Source organism: Hydra vulgaris, chromosome 15, assembly GCF_038396675.1.
Source record: "Hydra vulgaris chromosome 15, alternate assembly HydraT2T_AEP".
Classification (NCBI taxonomy): domain Eukaryota; kingdom Metazoa; phylum Cnidaria; class Hydrozoa; order Anthoathecata; family Hydridae; genus Hydra; species Hydra vulgaris.
Window position 1 is genome coordinate 45349823 of NC_088934.1, and position 19890 is coordinate 45369712.

At 26.8% G+C, this 19890-nt stretch overlaps 1 protein-coding gene and 1 long non-coding RNA gene across 3 annotated transcripts; one reads left to right on the forward strand and one right to left on the reverse strand.

The window, feature by feature from the left end:
- Window positions 1-1391: 1391 nt before the first annotated feature.
- LOC105847980 (uncharacterized) lies at window positions 1392-8215 on the forward strand. Its single transcript, XM_065820683.1, has 5 exons — window positions 1392-1709; window positions 2395-2511; window positions 4677-4980; window positions 5842-6043; window positions 6128-8215. The coding sequence occupies exons 2-5, from the start codon at window positions 2425-2427 to the stop codon at window positions 7620-7622; spliced, it is 2088 nt and encodes a 695-aa protein (XP_065676755.1). The 5' UTR covers window positions 1392-1709; window positions 2395-2424; the 3' UTR covers window positions 7623-8215.
- A 3349-nt stretch (window positions 8216-11564) lies between these two features.
- On the reverse strand, window positions 11565-15973 carry LOC136091603 (uncharacterized). Of its 2 annotated transcripts, XR_010644111.1 has the most exons (4): window positions 15256-15973; window positions 13881-15177; window positions 12783-13813; window positions 11565-12462 (listed from the first exon to the last, which is right to left on the reverse strand). It is a non-coding gene; the product is annotated as an uncharacterized LOC136091603 (long non-coding RNA). The 2 variants fall into 2 exon arrangements; XR_010644110.1 differs by having other exon boundaries at window positions 11565-13813; window positions 15256-15516.
- Window positions 15974-19890: the final 3917 nt, after the last annotated feature.

Consider the following 19890-nt stretch of genomic DNA (forward strand, 5'->3'; position numbering starts at 1 on the left):
TCAAGACTCTTAAACATTGTAGTTAAAAAAGTCCTAACATTTAATATAATTAATTAAAAAAAAAAATTGTCTTTTTTTTATATTTACATCACCAGTTAAAAGTATTTTTAATAATTGACGTAATTCAGTTATACTGCTTGTACGGAAGTCAATTATGGTAAGTATATTTATAAGCAGTATTTCAACGAATGTTTAAAAATTATACCACAAAAAACAAGTTTAATCTCCAAAACTGTTATCACAAACATCACAATTGTCTAAAATAATGACACTTGACACGTGTCTTTTATTTTTATATTTTTTTTTAACAAACGTTACAAATTATTTTGACCGCCTGAAGCTACATTCTATAAAAGTCTACTTTTAATAAAACGACAACAACAACAACAACAACAACAACAACAACAACAACAACAACAACAACAACAACAACAACAACAACAACAACAATAACAACAAAAACAACGAATAATAATAATAATAACAATAGTTATAATTTTTTTTACAATTTAGGTTTTTATACATAATATGAGGCTTTAGGAAAAAATGCCCCAGAAAATAATTCCCCCAAAAAATTCCTTCTGGAATAAATTTCTCTGAGAAAAAATTCCCCGCAAAAATATATATTTTTTAAAAACTTTTTATGAAACTGATAGAGTTGGCTCCCTAAACTAAATCCGTCAGTGAAAAATGAAGGGTTAGAGTTTTGCTTGTAGCATAATATTTATGTATAAAATAAATATTTTATACATACATTATATTTATATTATAAACAACTATTATGTTAATATATTGTTTAAATTATATGCTGTAAAAAAAAAGAAATTCTAGGAGTTTTTTTTTCAGGGGGATTTTTTCCCGTGGGATTATTTCGGGATTATTTTTTACAAGGAGATATTGTCCCGAGGAATTTGGTTTCCTGCAACCATTATATGGTTGTACTTTTTTTACAATTCAGATTTAACTATAAGCAGTATATAAAATTTATAAGTTTTCAAAATAAAATTTAATAAGGTAAAAAGGTCAGAATTATACAAATAGTTTAAATTTTTCTCCGTCTTTAAGGAATTTAAGTTGCTTAATGATGCACTTTTTAGTTAAAAATTAACAAGTTAAAACAGGTTTTTCTATTCTAATTGAGTTAAAATTGTTAGGTACTGTGATTAATAATAATGTACCTACGTTTAAAACGACAAATGATAATTACTTTTACGTAGGTTTTAATTTAAGTTACACGTTACTATGGTTATAACTTTTTGAGCTAGATCCGTAGATTTCGTAAGACGTCGCGACTTAAAATTTTTAAAACTGCAGCCAATTAAAATCATTTAAGTATTAATCCTTGTCAATGAATGAAATTAAATAAATTATAAATAGTATAAATTAAAAAAAAATTTAAATAAAAATTGTTCTTTATCAGAAACTTGGGCAAATTTGAAAAAAAATTTAATATAATCAAATCTTAATTTTTTTTTACTTTTTATAAAGTACATGGTGAAGTACATTTTTATAAAGTACATTTCATTCAGTTTATTTTTAATAGAGACATTTTACGTTATGTATTCAGCATTTAGTTACATTTATTGATTAATTATGCAAAAGTCAAAAGAAACGTTTGTTGAGTTAGGCACTCTTGTCAAACCCCTATACTGACGTTAAGCGTTCTTCGCGTCCGAAAACTCGGATTTATAGAGGAGAGACAAACTGAGGTATAAAAAGATTAAATAATTTCTTAGAATTTTAGCAAGTCTAAGAAAATAGTTTGAAATAAAACTTTTCATTTATAAATTATTTTAGAATGAAGATTTGCTCTAATTCATTTTTTCTATTGTTAAGCGCAATAGTTAGTTAAGTAAATCGAAAGATTGTCATCAAATCTTCATTTTAAAACAACGTATGAATCGCCAATTTTGAAAAAAAATTAATTTCTTAGATTAAGCTAAAATTCTTATAAGTTAAATTAAATTCGTTTATTTCTGAGATCTTTTAGAAAACAAATGATCTCGGAAACTATTAACAGCCATGGCGTGGTAGTAGCCTCTATGTCACTTGCCTCAGAAACAAAAGATGGTGGTTCAAACCCCACCTCTGGGCAAGAATTGCAACATCGGTTAGGAAGGAGGCGTGAACTTCCAATTAAATGCTCATCCGCGGTGCTCTGTAATAAGACCGTAAGAACTTCTTGGGGCACCTAAATAAAATCAAAAAAAAAAAAAAATGTTAATCCAATACCCAATGAACCATGAAAATCCCAAAAAACCATTAAAATCCAATACCCAATATTCAGCTTACTCTTAATAATAAGTTAAATTTTATCTTTATAAATAAAAAATATCTTAAAAAACATTAGCTGTAAAACATTTTGCTGCAAAATCATTCATCATTTGAATTTAGTGTTGTTGAACAACAACTCAGTTAATAATTATGGGATCTGCTACACAATTTTTAAATGGTAGACATGGTTATCTTGATGTTAAAAATGTAAAGAAGTCTTCCTTATTTTTTCAGAAGGTATGTTTAAAGTTGTCATATATAATAATATGATTATAATAATTATAATTATATATGTATATATATATATATATATATATATATATATATATATATATATATATATATATATATATATATATATATATATATATATATATACGTAAGTTTATATATATACGTAAGTTTATATATATACGTAAGTTTATATATATATGAGTAAAGAAAATATCTTTATATTATCATGTATAATATTGTATACTTGAAAGAGTGCTCAATAGATAAACTAGAGCTATAATATATATGCTTATTAGTTAAAATTGATATAAAAATATACATAATATTATGAAATATATTACAAAAGCTGTGTATGTGAGTAATTTATTAGTTAGCCTAGAGATATATGGAGCAGATTAGTATAGTTATTTAGTTCTTTAAATGTTCTTGTATTTACTAGAAAAAGACTTCCCTAAGTCACACAAACTTCACAAAATCTTAAACAGAAACACTGTAAAGGTAAGCTACAGTTGCACTGAAAATATAGAAAAAATTATAAAAAACCACAACAAAAAAATTATCTTCCCTAGAATTGAAAATAATGATCCAAAATGCAACTGTCGAAACAAAGCAGAATGCCCCTTGAATGGTAAGCGCAAATCCACAAATATTATATATAAATGCATCATCGCAGCAAAAAAACCAACCCAGCAAAGTTTTTATATAATTAATGGAAGGTGAGTGGAAAACCAGATACAACAACCACAAATCATCATTCAACAATATTAAATACAAAAATTCTACCGCCCTATCAAACTATGTCTGGGATTTAAAAAACAATTTTAATGCAAAAATTATAATACTCTAAAAAAATCATAAAACAAAAAAATATAAAAGTTAAATTGGGACGTAAATTAATAATTTTGGAAAAAATGTTTTTTAATAAATAAAATTGAAATATCGATTGTAATTCATGATATTTCTATAAAAAAGTAGTTTGATGGTGTTTTTAATCCGCTTTTGCAATTATAAAGCTTTTGAAAAAAAATACTTAAATTGATTAATTTAGTTATTTATAGTAAATGGTATTTTTGTACGGGGTTATGCGTAAAAATAAATTAATACATGGGGAAATATAAACTAAAAAAATGCGGAAATATATACTAAAAAAATGCGGAAATATAAAATAAAACAAGAAAATAAGACTTGGGCGCAGGAAGGATTTTTTGATGTTTCAGATAAGACACTTTCACACATTGTGCAAACTCCAAACTCAAGTATGTTCATATATATGCCAAATGAGAAGCTCTTGCAAAAATTTGGGATGGTGGAGACCTGGGAACAAAAAAGCCCAAAAACGTCTGCCCTCCCCCCCTGTCTAAACGTGAGGGCACTAATGTAGTAAATTTTTCAACTTTACTATTGTAAACTAAATTTAAATTTATCGACAGATTTTAAATTTCGCAGAAAAATAAATTACAATAGTTATGACCATGCAAATTTTCCGACCTCTTCAAAATGAGGGGGGTGTAAATTTTGCATGGTCATAAATTTTGTAATTTACAATAATTTTCGACGAAATTTGAAATCTGTCGATAAATTTAAATATAGTTTACGATAGTATAGTTAAAAATTTTACTACATTAGTGCCCTCACGTTTGGACAGGGGGGGAGGGCAGACGTTTTAGGGCTTTTTTGTTCCCAGGTTTCCGCCATCCCTAATTTTGGCAAGGGCTCCTCATTTGGCATATGTATGAACATACTTGAGTTTGGAGTTTGCACAATGTGTGAAAGTGTCTTATCTGAAACATCAAAAAATCCTTCCGGCGCCCATGAAATAAGATTAAGAAAATATTAATAAGAAAAGATGAAACTAAAATAAGAAATTCAAAAAAACAAAAACGTAATATATTAAACAAACTTATTCCTTGAGTTTTTCTTCATAGTTTAATATTTTCATTTTTATATTTTTTGATTTTAATTTTCTTATATTAATTTATACTTTCGTATTTTTTAATTCATATTTTCGCATAACTTAATTTATAGTTTCGCATAAGTTAATATATATTTTCACATAACTTAATTTATATTTTCGCATAATTTAATATATATTTTCGCGTAACCCTGTAAATTCCAGTTATTTTCAAATAAACAAGTTTTGTAAATACATCCTTGAAATATCTTTTTAGACTTGGTACAAAGCATATTTTGTTTTGCGTTATGATCCGATTGCTCTTGAAGAATACGAAAATGATTTTCTAGTAGGCTCGACTAAATCACACGATATTGGGTCTGTTTCACTTGTTAAAATAGTTAGCAATTTGAAATCTCACCCCTATGTTTTTAAAGTAACACTTGAAACTGAGAAACTTTATTTTGGATGTGATAGTCTTATTTTGCTAGATGAATGGATAAATTCTTTTTTACTAATAAAAAGAAGTTTACATTGTGCCTTTTTGCCAAACAAAAGTTTTGAACAAGCTGCAAAACCTGGTAATGAAGTTTATTCGTTTTATTATTATTTTTTTGCAGTAATTTTTATTACAGTAATTTTTCATAAATATTTTTAGAATTAAAAATAGTATAGTAAAACCGGGTCAAACCGCGCACCATATCATTCCGCACACTGATTGAAGTTATCAAATAAAAACTAAGCGGATAGGGCTATGAAAAAAATAAAAATAGATCCAAACACAGAACCATCTCCTCTATTCAAATTGATAAAATTATATGTCGACTCAAACTCCATTTTTTCTTTTTTTACACAACTTTAACGGGGAGTCAAAATTTTTTATATATTTTATATCGTTTCGAACAAAATAGCGCTTCAACCGAACTGATATCAAAATAATATTAGCACTAGCTTCTTGGAAACTTTAATTCTGATAGTATAATTTTGATAGTATAATTCTGATAGTATAATTTTGATAGTATAATTCTGATAGTATAATTTTGATAGTATAATTCTGATAGTATAATTTTGATAGTATAATTCTGATAGTATAATTTTTTTTTTCTGATAGTATAATTTTTATGCAGCTAGAACAAAAAGTTAAATAAAAATTCAAAAAAGCAAAAAAAATCTTTTTTCTGATAAAACTGCACTCTCGATTAATTATTTAGTTTAGTTCTTAACATTTAGTATTTTCGATAACTTTATTATTATTTTTTTAACATACATTTATAGTGTCTTTTGTAGTTTTTTATTACCTATCTAATAAAAAAATAAAAATTAAAAAAAAAATAATGAAAAATAAAAAAGTTATTTAATTTTTATTGATAAGTGTGCGGTTTGATCCGGTTTTATTCTATTTCTTTATTATCTTCATAACAGAACTCAGAACTTTTTTATAGAAAAGTTCCACGTTTCCATCATTGAAACAAAATTGTCAGAAAATATCTCTTTGAAGGGATCGTATTTTATGTTTATAAACCAATCACAAATTTCATTACATTTTAATACTGGCTCCGATGAGATACAAAGATGGCCTTTAAACTCTATATTGTGTTTCTCCAGCCGACCAAATAATAAAGAACTTATTTTGCTGGTTGGAAAGTAAGTTTATTTTAACTTTGTCTATATAACAAAAAGTATTAGCATAGAAACTTTTAAATTATCTATCTTTATTCGTGAATTTAGAACAGATCATTCTGGATATGGAGAGCTCAGGTTTAAAACAAGTGCTTGTGAAATTATTCATAGTTTAATAAACAATTACAAAGATAGAATCGAATCAAAAAGTAAAAAACTATTTACTCGCGATTATGATAATGATGTCGGCATAAACACAAACAATTTTTTAAAAAACGAACGCTACGAAACGATATGCAACGCAACTAATGAATTTAATCATAGTAATTGTTATTCATATTGCATTCGTGATGAATCTTTTACAAATACACAAAATAATTGCAACAACAATTTTGCTGATTTTTCTAAAGATATTGAAGTTAACGGCTACATTAATGAGAATCATCTAAATAGTAATAAAAAGTCTTGCGTGCAATATTGCGTACCAAATTCATCTTTTTCAAGTCACGGGAACAAAAAAGATACTTATTACCCCCAAAATGATAAATCTTACGTAAAACTCAAAGAAAACCCTAAGTTAAATTTGTTTAAATCTGGTTTTATTAGTTCTTTAAAGTATAAAGAACGTGTATCTGTAATAAGAAAAAAGTCTTTAATAAGTAACTCACCGCACAGCTCATCTGAGTTATATATTAAAAGGGATTCATGTTGTTTAGGTAAGCCATATAAAGTTAACCATAATGTTTGTAATGTTTCAAGACAATATAGGAGGTTTAATGTGACATATCAAAAAGAAACAAATTTTTGTGAAAAAAATTGCAAAAAAGTAATTAACTTAAAAGAATTTCAAGAACTTAGAAAATTCTTATCGGAGCAAAAAAGTCATATTAAAAATCTGCAACAGCAAATGTTAGTTTTAAACAGGAGTTCTCCAAGCACAAAGCATAGAGAGCATTTAAAAGAGATAAGTACCAATGTACCTCTTCCTACTACTAATGTACCTCTTGCTACTATCAATGTACCTCCTACTTCGATCAATGTTCTTCCTCTTACTTCCAATGAACCTCCCTCTACAACCAATGTACCTCCTTTTGTACCAGAAAGAAATCCAAGTCCAAATCTTACTTTAAAAAAAAATTGCATTGAGTTAAATAATTCAAAAGAGAACTGTGACGATGTTAAGAAGATGTTTGAAACTAATAAAATGGATCTTATACCTTTGTCATCTACTTGCGTGAATCAGCATATAAATACCCAACTAACTGATTGCGTGGGCGAACCAGTAAATACGCATCCTACTTGTTGTGATGATCAGAAAGAAAACAAAGAATTAACTTCCTATTGTTTATTCCAATTTCACTTGACTCTTAATAATGTGTTGTATAATAGTCCGATTTCTTCTCCTTATCATTTATCTATTCCAACGAAAGTGAGTGAAGAGATTAATAACTTTGACAATGATGTTAAAAGTTCATCTCTGACAAAATGTATGCAAACATATATTAATTGTTTCAACAAATTAGAGGAGAAACATTTTTTACCTAAAACATTAGTTGGGCCAACTACGTCTCAATTTCCACCTGCAAAAAAAAAGTTTATTTGATTAGATTAAAGTGGTTTCAAAAAATAATTAAGAAAAAATCTTTATATTAGATTAATTCTTCTTTTGACTTAATCAACATTATAATAATCATAAATATAATATTAAAACTTTTTTAGAAGATTGTTTATACAGTAAACGTACTTTGCTTTAATATATAAATAAATATTTAGACGAGAGTTTAGAAATTATAGATTGTATAAGTTTAAAAAGTATAGGTATATGTATTTAATATAATATAAAAAAGGTGTATATAACAGTCGAAGTAAGTGCAAATCTGCGTTTTTGCAAGCTTGTAACAAAAAAATTCCTGATTGTAAATCTTCAATTTTGAAACAAAATGTAAATTCAATTTATGGAAAAATTTTAACTGGCCAACTCGTACACCAACGCATGTATACCAACGCGTCCACGTTTATTAATATTTATTTAATATAAAAATTATAAAAACATTTGTGAAAGATGAACTCATATTGTTAGCACACTGCAGATAAATTTAAATTTTAGCATCTTTTGTAAAACAAAATATTTAACCTGTGGTTATTTTTGATGAACTTTTGATTGATGATTAAATATATTTTAAATTATTTTGTTTTATACCTCCTCTTTAACGGAAAAAATAATAAAGAATAAAAACTGTGTTTAGAGAACCCGACCAACAAAATCTTGAAATTTTTATTTGTAAAAATCCAGAAAACATTTTTATTTGAATTTAACACCTTTGTAAAAACATGCATAAATATTTTAAAATTAAAAAATTAAACAATTTTGCAAAAAACTTTGCTAAATTAAAAAATAAATTTGCAACAAAAAACATTCAAAAAATAGTGTGAAAAACAGATATTACTAGATGTGAAAAAAAAAAAGGTTACTACTCTATAACAACTGTTGCTACAAAAATGGTTGCTCGCAATTTATTGTTTGTCAAAACTATGTTTTGCATCTTAAAACATATGAAGACTCTACAAGAAGAAATAGGGGGGGGGGTCACACTTTTTCACTTTTAAAACTTGTTTTTTAACTATTGAACCTATATAACTTTTTAATTTTTGGAAAAAAAGGGGTAAATTTTTAGGATATATTGTAAAAACAACCAATTTTCCATGAAATTAAATTTGTATTTTCCGCCTAGATTTAATGTTGACCATATAATATAATATAACAGTCTACATATATAATATAATATAATATAACAGTTTTGGGGGTCAAATAAAATTTAAAATGTGTCACAAAACTGTATGCGCAGCATTTGTTTATTGCAACAGTTTTATATTGCAAAGTTTATTTCCTAATAACAAAGGGGCTTTAGATTTTTATGGGTAAATATGTAATAAACAATTTAGTAGTTATAATTGTTCATAGTTTTAATCTTGATTAACTGCTGTTGTTGTTGCAGTTTAACCTTGACTGCATTTAATCTTGACAAACTGTTGTTGTTGTTGTTGTTGCAGCAAAAAAATAAAAAAGTTAAACAAAATAAAAATTAAAATTAAATAAACAAACTAAATATGTATTTTTCAAGAAATACTAAAAAAAAATCAAGTAAAAATAAACTTTAAATAAAAATAAAGCCTATTAATTTTTTATTTTCAAAATCAATAATTTTATGAAATATCTCGACAACCTTCTGATTCGAGCAGCCGTGACGCAGTGGTAGCGCACTTGCCTCAGAAACGTATTTCGTGTTTCGTGTTTCAGAAACGTATTTCCGTGTTTCAAACTCAAGTTTTGAGACATCGTTTGGGAAGGAGGCGTGAACTTTGTAATAAATGCTCTTCCGCGGTGCTCTGTGATAAGGCTTTAAGGACTTCTTGGGGCACCTAAAAATAAATAAATACAATAAGGTAAAGAACCATGAAACTCAGTATTGAATGTGAACTTTTATTCATACTTTAAGTCACTGTACTTTGTCAGGAGGTACAAGGTTTTGCATTATATAGATGGGATCTCACTTTTTATTATGTAATTTGATTTATTTTTTAAATGTGTTTTTAACAATAATTCATTTCACGAATCACGGTGAAATAGAATGTCACTTGAGTCTCGACTGATAAAATTTTCACAAAATGGACAAGTCGGAGTTGGACATTTGTTTTTATATAATGATCTTATAAATTCATTTATACTTTTACCACATCAATGTATCATCTTGTATTTTTGAAGTAACATTTTTATGCGGTTAAGTTGTTCTTTTTTCCCCCCTTAAAACTCAAAAAGATGAAGATCAAGGGTTCAAAACATTCTTTGAGTTCCTGTATTTTCAGCCTTTTAACTTTTACACTATAAAAATACATGGATGCCACCATCGTCAGATAAAACAATCCCATGCAATTTGAAACCTCTGTGTATTTAGCTGGAGAGTATTTAAAACTTGTTTTGTATTTTAATATGTTTCAGAACATCTACTGCCATAGAAAAAAACTTTACACGTTGCACGCCAGACCCTTGTGCCAGATCTGCTGCATTTACCAGTTTTTTATCAATGTTTTTATCATCAAATTTAAGTTAAACTGAACACTGTAACAACTTCTTACCTTTATTTACAATCTGACAATAATTTCGTTACCTATGACTGTATCACTCTCTTTCCAGTGGTCTGGTTAAGAGTAGAAATTATTTTTCTGTATTCTCTGTTTGAAAGATCAAGATTTATTAAAGTTTGCATAAATGTTTCAAAAGAGACTTAATTTCTTTAATATCTCCTTTGTTTTCCGGATAACTAACTCATATCAGAGGTTGTCTACAGTTTGCTAAATAATATCGATAATGATGCTAAAGAATATCGATAATCGATATAATCCATAACCTGATGTATTCTATGTCTATGATCATTTTTCTTTGACTATGAAAAAAGCTTGTTCCATTTGACATTTGATTTACTTCCAGGTTCGTCCCGAACGGGGGGTATAGGGGTGTTCCACCCCCAAAAGCTGTCATATAAGCATTTGAGTTGGTACATTGAGCAAGTTTTGAACAATAGTTGGCAAATTGCAAATATTGAGGACCTTTTCTTTTTTTAATTTTTGGTGTCTTTAGTTGGCTAAAAATGCACACAACACCCCCCATGGAAGACCTCTTCGGGACTGCATTGTTTACTTCTTTATATTTTGAAGATATTTTAACATTATTTTCTAACAAATGCAATTAACTTAACCTTTCTATGTTCTGCATCCATCTGATTGATGGATTCTTTCTTTTTGCAAAGATAATTTTACGATTATTTATATTAATTTTACGATTTTCACATATTTAAGAAGGATAGGCTGAAACTTTTTTATGTATCCAGAGTATACATAAGTCTGTCCCAGTTTTTCAATGCTGTCTTGATCTGTTTTATAAAAGAAATATCATTTTTAAAGGTCTTTTTTATCTTTTATTATCATATTTCAATTATATAATCTATAACATGCATCTATAAAGATTTACAAGATTTACAAAAAGAAATTTACAAGATTGAGAAGTTAGTGAATTCGAAAATGTTCATTTTTTAAAATTTTATTACTCTTGATTTTATATATATATATATATATATATATATATATATATATATATATATATATATATATATATATATATATATATATATATATATATATATATATATATATATATATATATATATATATATGTACATGGAGATGTTCAACATTTGAAGCAAAAACATTACGCCACGAAAAATAATACCCTGAAAAAATAATACTCTGACAAAAGTATATTTCCCTAATAAATGATAAATATGAACATATTTTGGAAATACCCGTTATAATTGCTTCGTTTTTTCTAAATTTTAGGATCCTTTAGAAATTTAGAATGTAAAAAGTCAGGTTTAACAACCATTAAAGCAGTGATATTTAAGTTCGAATTTCTATTTCAGTTTCGATTCGGTTCTTGTGATGGTATTAACTTAATAAGTATAATTATCAAAGTTTCAAGACAACCATATTAAAACAATTTCTTAACATAATATAATATAAAATACAATATAAATAAGCAAAGAATAATTATAAAACAGTCATTTAACAATTCAATGGAATGGAGATGAGACTTTTTTTGAAATTGTAAGAAAATAAATGTTTGAATTTCAATCACATATTCTTGCTTAGTTTCATAAAAACTCTTATCTCTAATGATGTTTTTATTCGATTACGCCATACTGTTAAGATTCTACAAAGTGAATAAATCCTTTCCATCAACGCTTGTGATGCAGGGGCGGACAAAATATTGTCAGCCAACATCGCAATCCTACTATACTTGATTTTGTTTTGTTTCCAAAAGAGCAAGCCGTTACCTGGCAGGGCGTAATTACACATTATGTCTGCCAATTATCTTAACAATTGACCTTAAACAGTGATATTGTCTTGGTTATTATTAATTCATTTATTCGAAAGTATTTTATTCAACAAGAATTTAAAGTGCTTCATGGCAGCAGGTTTGCATTCACATCCATTGGACACAGCTGCCTGTAGTTATGGCTCATCTCTACAAGCACTTGTTATATACATCGTTTCTGCATGGAGTAAGGTGTCCATTTCCGGCGTAAGAATAAAGACAGCAACGGTTTGATCTAACAAATATGAAGCAGATGGAAGTGGATTAAACGTAGCCGAGTCAGGCTGCAGAATTGATTTAAATCTTCAACGTAAATCTTCATGAAGATTCGCTTTCAAAGTCTTGTTCGTAGGATAATCTTGCAGATGACATTCCAAGTTGAGTATAGATAGTAGAACCTGTGAAAGGGATTGGGTATCGGTTTGAAATATATCTGTTTCTACTGCGAAGGATTCTAAAAGCGAGGAAATGTTTTGAAACCAAATCCATTCACTTGCTTTGAATGTGTCAATTCCTAAATTTAAGAAAACCATCTGAAATTAAAGTTTACTAATAACAATTATAATAACTGATAATTGTCATCGTTTTTCCCATGTCCCTTTTCCCATGCTTTTGTGATATGATTTAAAAGACAGAGTATAACCTTTATTATATATCCTGTCTTGTTTTTAAATAGTAATAACTAAAGAACTTCTTTCAATTGATTGCTACTCTTAATTATCTTTGTTTAAATAAGACAGCAATTTTGTGAACTTTAAAATCCCAAAAAGTTGTTTGTATACACAAATAACATAAATAATAATATATACCTACTACTGTTAGATCTTCATTTACCTGTAACTTTATTTTCAACAGTCGGTTGGTCATCTGATATGTTCTGCTCCACCTTGTGGTGCAACAAGTGATCACAGATTTTCCTTACTTGTTAATGAGTTTCTCAACTGTCACAATTGATTTTCTAATTTTTGATACAACTTGTCTTGTTTCTGAGATAGTTGCACTATAATGTTTGTAAATTGGTTTTATAAGAAACTGAAGTGTCTGAGACATAAAAGGCATTCGACAATATGGAATATATTCTGACAGGGATAAATCAGTTGAGTGATAATAAGAATTAATGTCTTCCTCATTTGTTTTATGTTCAGACTCGTCAGATCTTATAGTGCGTGCTCTTCCTGTTATAGTCTGATGGCTTTAATCATATTAGACCAATTGTCTGAAACAATCAACATAACTTGACCTTCTCTAATAAACAAATTTTCAAGACATTTTTTTAAATGTTGCATTTAATTTATGTTGTTTCGCATTATTTTTTTTTATTTTGGGTTTCTAGGATTATTTCGCCTTTTTAACGCACTGATAGTAGTATATTTATTTTAGGCAACCCACTGCACTATATAAAATTTAAATTTGGCTAACCCTAAAATATCAAAAATTTGGCTACTGGAAATTTCTATGCACTCTTATAGGCTAGTTTATAGGTTAAAAAATTGTTAAATATCATTGAATTTAAAATAGAATATTTTACAAATTTAGTCATTATTTACCTAGCAATTTATGTTTTTGGTTAAACGTATTTATTATCTTTCGAAATGACGGCTTATCTAGCATTGCTAATGGGTAGCTGGTATTGACAATCATTTCAATCACGCTATCCTTACGCAGTTGATGTTCACTTAATTCCGTTGGCCACTTGGTTATTAGGCGTTCAAAGCACTCTCCTATTTTCTGGATCTTTGTTTTTCCACTATACAAAAATCGATTGGTTCCATGAACTAAAAATCTTCTGTGCTTGCTACAGAAATAACTTTTCCAGGGTTGGGATTGTAGATGGCCATTATTTGCCTTTTGGTTGATTCAAAACACTGAAAAAATAGCACAATGTTGTAATACTTTTTAAGTTTTTATAATAAAATTTATAGTTAAACTTACTTCAAATTTTTCTAAACAGCTCCTCGATAATATGGGTGTAGAAAATGTGCAACTCTGTTACAAAAATCCTCTGAACCGCATTTTGGCACTTTATTTTCAATTTCAGTAAGTAAGGATTCAATAAAAGCTTTTATACTCGGTAATAAAGCAACATCTTCATTTTTTTTTATTTGTAAGGTGCACGGTAATGTTATAAAAGGCTGCAATAACTTGTTGTTTGAATCGTCGGAACGTTATCAGATGAAAGCATATCACTTCTTTTTTTAAATTCTGTCAAGATCGTATAAAGTTGATTTAATATAACAAAGTGTCTAGCATCAGGAATTATTTTATGTATTTCTGAGGCAACTTCTGAGTCTCTAATAGACTTTAGAGCTGGTCTTATTTTCAATATCGATTCCACCACCATGCTGTGGCTGTTCCATCGCGTTTAAACGGGAGCGATTACTTTAACATAAGGCACTATAAAAGAAGCAAGTATCATGTTATATTACAATTAATTTAATATTATGAATAGAAATTTAGGCACAAAGTAAGTTAAAAATGATTGATGAGTTTTAAAAGAAAAAGTTTTGTGCAGATGTCAAGAGCATCTTGAATTTCATTAACCTCTTCAAATAAATTTTTTTTCATTGTTTTTAATGCTCTACCAAAACAAGTATTAATCCTATGATCGTAACACAAATTAGCATAAGCTAGATGCTTTAAAAGCGTCATCGCTTTTATCATGTTGCCTGCAGCATCAGTTATCATCACTATTTGTTTTGCTTTCAAGCCGACTACTGACTCAAAAATTTTGTCTATTCCATTGAACTTTCTCAAAGTGTAATAATCAACAATGTAATGCAGAGTTAAAGTAATAAAAAAATCTACTGCTCTAGAGGTCCAGCAGTCAGTGGTAAATCTACATTTTTTAGATCATTTGTCAACTTTTTATCTAAGGTTGCCTTCATATTCCGATACATCATAAGTAACTTGTACTTAGAAAATGTTTTACTTTTTATATTAGCACGGAGATCAAAACTGTGAACAAAATCTTTAAAACCTTGAGACTCTATACTGAAGGGTAGAGATTCGCAAACCAAAAACTTTGTGATATTAAGATCAATAACCAGCTGTTTTTGTTCCTGACTTTTATATTTTAAAAGTAAAGAAACTATATTGTTTTGTGACTTAAATACTGTTGTATTGTTTTGTTTGCCAGTATTTTTTGAACAAATAGAGCGAGCTGAATCTTCTTGCGTAACTCTTTTTTTTTTGGCTGCTGGACCTTGTATCGATCTTTCGATATACTCATCTGAAATTAAAAAACAACTTTTCAATTAAACTGTTTAGTTAAAATAAAACCAGTAAAAAAGTTTTTATTATAAGTTACCTTGTGTCTCTGTAGAGTTATTTTCCTCGCCATCATTTTGATCAAGTGAATTTTTTAATTCTTTTTTAACGAATAATTTTTACATAGATGAATGAGTTATTTTCAAGTGGTATCTCATACTAGATATTGAAACCTTAGCAAGTTTGTAAACTTTTCGACATTTTTTGCAAATTGCGTTGGCAACTACTTCTCCTTTATTAGTTGATTTTTTTTCAAAATAATCCAAAATAACAGAACATGTTTTTGGCATTTTAAATACAAAAAAGAAACAAATATATAAAAAATTTTTTTTTTATTTTATCATTAAACTTTTACAATACCGATAATATTTATTATAATAAAAAAATGACATTTGGATCAACTAACTGAAATTTCTTAGTTAGAAACTTTTTTTTTTTTTTAACTGTTTAAATTTTTAATCCATATATTTAAACTCAAGTTATAAGTTTTAACAAATGTACGAAAATGTTTTAAATTTTTCATTAAAGCTGTAAAATAATATTTTTATAAATTTTTATTAACATATTTATAAAATTTTTTATTGAAAAAAATTCTATAAAGTTTTCTGTTATATAAAGTTTTTACTAAAAATTTCAAAACCTTTAGATTAAACGGACGGATTAACCGGACGGAAAAATCACGCACACGCTTACTTAGAACCGAAAATGAAATTCTTTATTACGCAATCGTTTTTAGATTAGTTAATTGGCTGAAATATGACAATCAAAATATTTGGCCCATACCTTTCTCTTACATATAAAAACAAAAATTTGTATATATATATATATATATATATATATATATATATATATATATATATATATATATATATATATATATATATATATATATATATATATATATATATATATATGAAATAGTTTTATTTACTTTTTTAGTTTAGATTTCATTAAATGAATATTGTTTTTTTTGTTATTTTATTTATTATAGCTTTTTTTTCTAATTTCTTTTTTTCCCCAATTGTTTATCACACTAATCGTACCAATCGTAATATTGTTGGTTTCAAAGAACTGCAATGAATGTTAGGAAAACAGAATGACCACTGGTTTTCTAAATTAATTTCAAGATAAAGCTTCCTGAAGTAATGACTATGTCTACCAACTAATAGTATGAAAAAATTCATTTTTTGCTTGACTTCAAAGTAAAAGACTTTTAAGTTTAAACTACATAAAAATCATTTAGACGAAAAGCTTTTTTAAGTGAGTTTTTTTTGCCTCTAGAGTCACAAACGAAAAAACTAAGTACCTTTTTGATTCTGGTGCTTCTACACACATAAATTTGAGCATTTAAAGCTGAGTTGAGCTCAAATAAAATTAGTGTCCAAAATATAACTTTATCATAGAACGAATTAGATAAGTACTCGCTTGTATACAACTTTGCCGCATAAAAATAATCAGAAATAACAAATGGAATGTATGTCATTATCAGTGATATCGATATAAAAATTATAGTTTTTGTAAGTTGTTTTTCCACAATAACGTGCCTTTCAACGTGAATATTGCTACTTCTCATTCTTCTTTTTGTTCCCAGCAACAGGCAAGTATTTATTAATAGTATTAGTAATAAATTTACACTCAAGTAAGTTGCAACGCTGAAGTGAAAGATAACAAATTTATGAACATGATTAGGGCTGACAAAATAAATGCTGAACCCGATTGAAATAAAGAAGTTGAAAATAATGACGGGGGTAAGATAAATATTTTTACCATATTTATCCCATCTTATACCATCGTTTAAAATTACAAAAAACCGTTCCAAAGACAGTGTTAATACAGTTGTGCTTGAAAACATCAGCGGAAAAACAAACCAAAATCCTGCGGCTAATTTCATTTGGCAAGTAACCTTATTTTCCTTTTTAACTAAAACAACTTGAAGTGGTATGAGGACTAATGCTACCATTAAATCAGTTGCAGATAAAAGCATTACCAGTTTTTCATTAGTTGTGAACTTGCTTTTTTTGTGTGAAAGAATTATGCCAGTCAATAACAAAATATTTGATATCAGTATAAGTAAGCAAACTATCAGTATAAAAAATAAATATATATTTTGGTATAAAACGTTTGGAATTTCTACATAAAAAACTGAACACTTTTTATCAACTATCATGCTTTTGGCTTTATATGAGTTAGATGATAAATAAATCGTTATGATGCGGACTAAACTTTTTTCTACTCACCACCGTTTTGAAAAATATTATGACACAGTTCTTTATATTTCTGTTTTATATTCGTTTTTCTATTTTAAACTTAAAAAGAAAAAAAAAGTTTTCAAGTTGCGTATTTCGTTACAATTAAAACTTGCTTTTGATTTGTTCAATAAATTTGATTAAAACTATCGATGTCAATAGATTTGTATGATCAGGTGCTAATTTTTTGTTTCATTTATTTAGTTTAAAAGTTCTAGTTAACAATAAAATGTAAAATTATTTTTTCAATGCAAGTCTTTAAATCTACTTAAAAGCACCTTAAAATGCACCTTTTAACGCCTAATTTTGTTTACAACTGATTTAGGTAGCCAGTAAAATGAGAATCTAACCGGTAAAATTGAAACTTTTTTGCGAACCATGGTCCTATTGGTTATTAATGATGTAATAATATTTTTTATTTCCATTTGCCGTTAAATCATAGTCATAAAATTATATGTTATTATGACAATGGTTAAATTGTTTATTTTGCTATATATATTATGGACTTCAAGCAGAAACATAAATTATACTTAATTTAAAAGAAACACAATCTAATTTGAATAAAATATATTAAATTCCATTATATTTAATTTAAATGAAAAAATTGGTGAGCAAACGTTTTTTTAAATATTATAACTTTAGTGGTCATTAAAATATAATATCTGGGTCGCAAAAAAATTTATCATTTTCTCAGTTCACAATTCGCATTTTATCGACTACCACTGATTTAAATAAAACATTATTAAATTCTGTAAACTTTAATCTTAACGTTAAATAATAAACGATTAATTTCATAAATATATTTCATTTACAAAATAAAAGCATTTATAATGATTTTTTTTATAAAAAAACGAATTGTAATGAAGCCATAATGGGGCTCGATGATAAGACAAACTGATGTCTCCTTTTTGCTCTAACCATTTGTTTTATTATTTATGTTATTTTATAAATTGTAACTGGTGGTTCATTAATTTCATAGAATCAAGTTATTATTTTTCAGATTTCGTTAATTTGTTTTTTTTGGGGGGGGGGGGGTTGGTGCGGCGCGGGGCTCATTGCGTTAGCCGCAGCAGGAGAAGGAAACCGAAGAGTTTTTTTTAATCCCTACATTTAATGAGTTGAGTGATTTATAAAAGGTAGTTCGTTAATAATGCACATATAGGAAAATTTTTAAGAATTTTAGTTATTTGATCTTCTAAAAGAAGAAGAGTAAACTAATGGAAAGTTATTTGGCTCATGACCAGAATATAAGGGTTCAATTTTTTTCTCTTTAATTTTAAATTAAATATTTAAATTATAAAAATAGAATAATCAATAAGAATAATATTTAATTATATTGTTATAATCTTTTCATAAATGATTAAGCTTAAAATGAACTGAAACATCTTAGTAATTATAAAATAATATTATGAAAGTAAAGGCGATTGAAATCATAATTTTTTCTTTAAATTTACAAAATTAAATAATTGATTATATCTATAGAACTAATGCTGTGAAGGAAATTAATAAATAATTTATATCAAAAAACGAAAATCATTTACCTTTTGTATAATGGGCTAATAAAATAATAATTAGCAAGCTACAAGGCTAAATAATTTATTGAGTTAATTATACCCGAAACTTAACGATCTAATTGTGAATAATTTATTGAATGAACCAATAAATGATAAAAATTTCTAAATAATTTGCAATTGGTAGTAAAAAACTAATCGAGTTAAGAGATAGCTGGTTTTTCATAAAATTTATATAAGTAATTTTTTTTAAAAAAAAGCAGTTATTTAATGCAAAGATTATTTAACGAGAAAAAAAAAATTTATATTCGACATCAATGAACCCTATAAACATTTAAAAACAAATTTATGATTTAGACAAAAAGTAAATAAGCTTAGAATCAGCTATATTTTAAAAGTTACGTAAAACTTTACTTTAGAAAAATTATAATTTTATAATATAGTCAATTATTATCATTTTTGTGGAAAATTTTTTTGTTTTTTTATTTTTAGTTTACAATTATTAATCGTAATATAACAATATAACAATACAAAAACTTGGTATCTGAAAGAAGATCCAAAAGATCTTGTCGTCAGAACCATATAAAATATATCAAACGTGTATATATAATATAATAAAAATACAACTGATTTAATAATTATTAACAATGTAGAATAAACAAAAACAGAAAATAATTTTACATTTCAAAAATAGTTATATATTGTCAGTAGAAAGAATAAAGTTTTTTAATTTAGTTTTAAAAACAGAAAACGAATTTGACAAATCAAAATTTGGAACAAAAATTTTGTTCTATAAATACGGTGCTCGATAGTTTATGCAAAATTGATTAAACTTTGTTTGACAAAAGGGTTCAATTATTAAATTATTATTTCGTAAAGTATATTTGTTTATAGCTTTATAGGTAAAAAGATCTTTAA